The sequence below is a fragment of the Teleopsis dalmanni genome, chromosome 2 (genome assembly GCF_002237135.1).
Source record: "Teleopsis dalmanni isolate 2A chromosome 2, ASM223713v2, whole genome shotgun sequence".
NCBI lineage: Eukaryota > Metazoa > Arthropoda > Insecta > Diptera > Diopsidae > Teleopsis > Teleopsis dalmanni.
The window spans coordinates 115,444,496-115,449,155 of NC_051847.1; the positions used below are offsets into that span (position 1 = coordinate 115,444,496).

General features: G+C 27.6%; 2 protein-coding genes across 2 annotated transcripts in view; one reads left to right on the forward strand and one right to left on the reverse strand.

Moving 5' to 3' along the window:
- LOC119680266 (myosin-6-like) overlaps positions 1–553 on the forward strand; it is a 71,709-nt gene extending 71,156 nt beyond the window's left edge. The window contains exon 5 of the mRNA XM_038092995.1: positions 376–553. Within this exon, the coding sequence (XP_037948923.1) occupies positions 376–402 (27 nt within the window). The 3' untranslated portion in view covers positions 403–553. The remainder of the gene's footprint in view (positions 1–375) is intronic.
- Positions 554–1,549: 996 nt separating this feature from the next.
- LOC119684829 (O-phosphoseryl-tRNA(Sec) selenium transferase) lies at positions 1,550–3,651 on the reverse strand. The gene is made up of 5 exons (XM_038098959.1): positions 3,362–3,651; positions 3,116–3,245; positions 2,361–3,053; positions 1,984–2,301; positions 1,550–1,915 (listed from the first exon to the last, which is right to left on the reverse strand). The coding sequence occupies exons 1-5, from the start codon at positions 3,473–3,475 to the stop codon at positions 1,776–1,778; spliced, it is 1,395 nt and encodes a 464-aa protein (XP_037954887.1). The 5' UTR covers positions 3,476–3,651; the 3' UTR covers positions 1,550–1,775.
- Between the last annotated feature and the right edge of the window lie 1,009 nt (positions 3,652–4,660).

Genomic DNA, 4,660 nt, shown 5'->3' on the forward strand with positions numbered 1-4,660 from the left:
AATCGACTGACATCTTGCAACAACATGTTGAAGCCTCCAGTATGTTCATGGGGTAAAGATACAGAAACTCTACTGCACACATACAAAGCAATAAGACACACAACTCTGTGGAATGCAAAGGAATAATACCCAATCATGCCAAAGAACGGTTTACGGACTCCGACCGGAATTTGGAAATGGAATTCATAAGTTAAAAAATTTTAAATTATAAATTACTTAATTAAACAAACCTAGTCTAACGAATCAAAACAGATATATCTATTCGAAATGGATTTGTTGTTTTACTATATAAAATTCTTATTTAATTAATCTAATATTATCTTAGATATTAACATAAATTTAAAATATTTTTTATTGATATCTATTTTCTCTTAGGAAAAGCAAATACAACAGTCACAATAATGAATCGAAATGAGACTAATAACGGGAGAGGTGTTCATAGAAATAAAAAAGAAATGGAAAGAAATGTAATATTTTAAGAGACAAATGGATATTAACCTGGTGTTACTATCTTTTTATTTCAATATATACTTTTTATAAATATTTTTTAAAAATGTGCTATATAGACTTTAATTTTAATAAAAAAAACAAGTCATTGAAAATTAATTTAATTCCATTTCAGAAAATATGTTTATCAAAATATATTGATTAAATCTATTGATTAAAAATATCTAGTTTTTAAATTGTAGCTAAAATTAAATGAAGACTAAAGTGACAAAAAAATATATTTTATATATTTTTTTAAACAATTGCTAGAAAATATTATATGTTTAATTTAATATTAATATTTTATTTAATAATGTCTGTTAAAATAAATTAAAATGAATGTATAAATAAATGATATCTCATGTTCAAAAAATGAGTTAGGAATATGTAAATTCAAATTTCAAACTTTATGTTAAACAAATGTTAAAATTGTTTTTTAGAAAATAAATATTTATAAAAGAATTATTGTTTATACATAAAGAAATAATTATCATTCCGAACTATATATGCAATAAGTATATGTAAATATTTTAAAAATGTTTTTCAATATTTTAAATTTGTTGTTAATCTCATTTGTTAATGTTTATGTAGAAAATGTCATGTTGAAAACATAAATCAATTTAAAAAATATATATTTAATTTTTTTTTAAAGGGACCAACATATTAAATATACTCGTATTAAAAAATAACTCGGTAGAGTTATAATTGATAAAATATTTTGCATGTACAGAAATGATCGTTATTATTTGGTTTTGTTAAAATTTAATTTATATTGATTTTAAATAAAAGTCAAATTGTATATAGGTAATCTACATTTATTTAATATTATTATAATATATTTTCAGTGTAAAATTTATTTTTATTATAAAAGTTAAATTAAAAAATAAAATCTAAAAATGTTTTTGTGTAATTATGAATGTTATTTGCATTAGTTAAATATTATCAAAATATCTTTATGTTAAGATTTTTTATTCACTAAATATGTAGTTAACAATTTTAAACAATATTCAATTTTTTTATGTTACATTCTAATATAATACATGTATTAAAAATATGAGATTAAAAAAATAACTCTCTCTTAAATTAGTTTATAATAACTTCACTCAGAATTTTATGAAGTTTAGTTTAATATAAGTATATGGTTTGTATTATCACGGGTTAGTTTGTGTTGTCTCATGTATCTCGCAAAATAACGAATAAATATATGAACTTTATATTAAAGAGTAATTTTTGATTATTAAAGAACGCAAATGGAATTGAGTCTAATTCTTTAAACTAATTATTTCTAACTACACGAACTTATTATTATATACTGACCAACAATCCTCAAGTTTCTTGAAAAATAAGTCAATTTCATTCGTTGTTAAACCAAGTGTAGCTGCGACAGTCAGATAAGGTATGTTTGTTACTGAAGAATGTGTTCCCCAATCTGTTCAAAATATATACACACATATTTTTCAAAACTAATGACACACTTAGCAGTAGTTTCGTACTCACTTATAAATTTGTAACCGTCTATATCCTTTATGTCTATGCAAGTAACAACACGTACACCAGAAACACCACGCGTAAAAAGCATGGAACCAATTTGAGTTATATTTGTATTTTTAAATGTTTCGAGTGATAATGCTAAGGAAATTGGATTCCCTTTACTTTCAAAAACTTTTTCATTGTGACTGTTTGCAAATTTAATCAAGTTGTTTCGTAAATATATGAAATTGTTTTTACGTTGCTGCACATAGTCAATATAACCATTACGGCCAAGTGACAATAACGTCATCAATACATCTAAGCTCTGTGAGGATGAAGCACGTCCTGGTTTAATTTCAGATTAAATTTATAAAACTTTTTTAATAAGTTATAATCCAACGAACCTGCATATGTTTTAGCAACTGCTCGTACGGTTTCATTTTGAAAACCTGCCACAACAGCACCACCTACTGGCACCATTAGGTTTTTATCCGTACTTTGCACAAAAAGATCTACACGACCCAAACGATTTGCTTGCTCCAGTTGATGCGTTATATATGTGCTCTGCAAGCCGTAAGCATTGTTAACCAAATGTGGCACTTTGTAACGTGCGGATAATTTGGCTACTTCAATTATATTGTCAGCATTGCGTGGAGCAAAGCAGCTTGTGGTTGTATATACACAAACAATATCATCCACATTCAACTCCTTGAGCTTATTTTCAAAAGCTACCAAATCGGTTGTCAAACCTTTTTCGCTAGAATAATTTGTGTCTATTATAATCGGTATGAGGTTTGCCGTCGTTATACTTTTAAAGCATGATTTCTGATCAATGCGTGACCATATCACATATTTAGCTTGTGGCCTTTGTTTCCTAAGTGTTAGCAAGCACAACATCAATGACATACCCGTCGCCATTGGTACCAGAAAGCAACTTTTACAACTACGCACACCCATTTCTTTAATAAGCTCCAGTAGTAGTGCATTTGTTAGGTTGGATAATATTGTAGAGCCAGCAGCTTTTGGTTGCGGTTCCAACAAATCACCGGAGCGCCCAATGCCATGTCCAAAATTGTAATGCCGCTGTGCAACAAGTTCTAAAGAGCATATCAAATCATTGTAGGTATATTATACTAAGGAATTTACGTGGAAAACGTACTGCATACGATTTTAGCTTCACGTTCGCCCAGTCCAACTTTTGAAACAAAATTATTGCTGTCTAATGCGGCCAATTGTGCAACTAAAGCCTCAATACGCTCATCACTCCATCCCTCTTCAGGTAGTTTCCGCTGTTAGTGGAAAAATTTTAATTATTACAATAATTGTTATGCAATGGTAATAAGATTTTTATTGTTCTGATAATTGTTATTTTATTAATGAAGAGAATATTTATTATAAATTTTACTTTTTCTAATAGCTCTGAAACGGCAACTTCTTTTGACTTTTGAGCGGATTGTGCCAATTTCAAATAGTTTTCTGGCACTAATTTATCACTTATTTCTATTTTACTTAAATCCATTTAAAAAATTAAGACTACGCTGTACAAATAATTTAACTGAGATAATTTTGTTTACTTATATGTAAAATCACATTGAGTGCTTGGAAATGCTTGCAAAACACAGCTGTTTTTATTACATACAGGGAGTGCCTTAAACAATGCAGTCGTTTTCCAAGAACAGGCATGATTTACAAAAGCGTCAAGAGCATAACGTAGAGAATAGCAGAGAGGCAGAAGTTATTTAATGACGTTTTCGATTGGTACTTCTGGATTCAATCTACTCTCGATCTGTCATATTTTTTTGTCTAATTGAACATTTTTAGAGTAATCTAATATTTTTTTAGTCTTATTGGTAGACATTTACATTGTGCAGAAATACATATATGGGATCATATCATAGTTTATCTGTCAAATCACATAAAACAGCTGTTAAATTTCAGTGTAATCTTGCTACTCTGGCAAAATGTCTAGAGTGTTTTACATTTATCTCGAGTGATATACAAAATGTGCATTAAAAGAGCATCTCGATTGAAAAATTTACCTCAGAACTATCAATCGAAAACACCATAATACTATGTTCAGACAGCCAAATTTCCTTAATTTCGTAAAAATGAAATTAAGTTCATTTCGAAAGTGTTCATACTGCCCTAAATTAAGGAAATCATGTGTCTTTTATTTACAAATCAATCGTTAAAAATTACATACTTCAAACACCATTTGTATCTAGGAAATTTTAAAAGTTGATTATTATAACTATAAACGAGTACATTTAGTGGTTTTATTAACTTCATTGGATTTCAGGTATGTGAATTATTATTTTTCACTCTATTTTAAATCAATAACAGTTGCACTTTTTTCTTTACATACAAATTTAAAAATTTGTACTAATTTCAAAATAAGTTCACGGTTTTATTAAAATTAACTGTCACTAACATTTGCTTTAAAAATATGTCACTTTTTCGTTATCTCAACTTTTTGTTTTGCTTAAAATTTATCTTACTCATAGATGCATTTGAAATGTCCCTAAATTTCAGCCTTCTTTTTAACGAAATTAAGGACATTTTCCTTAATTTCATTTTAACCTTAAAACTGAATTTTGTATGAAAAAAACAACTTAATTTTGCTGAAATGAAGATGAAATTAAGATTTTTGCGAAATTAAGGTGTACCTGAACATAATATAACAGTCACATGTATTTAGAATTGT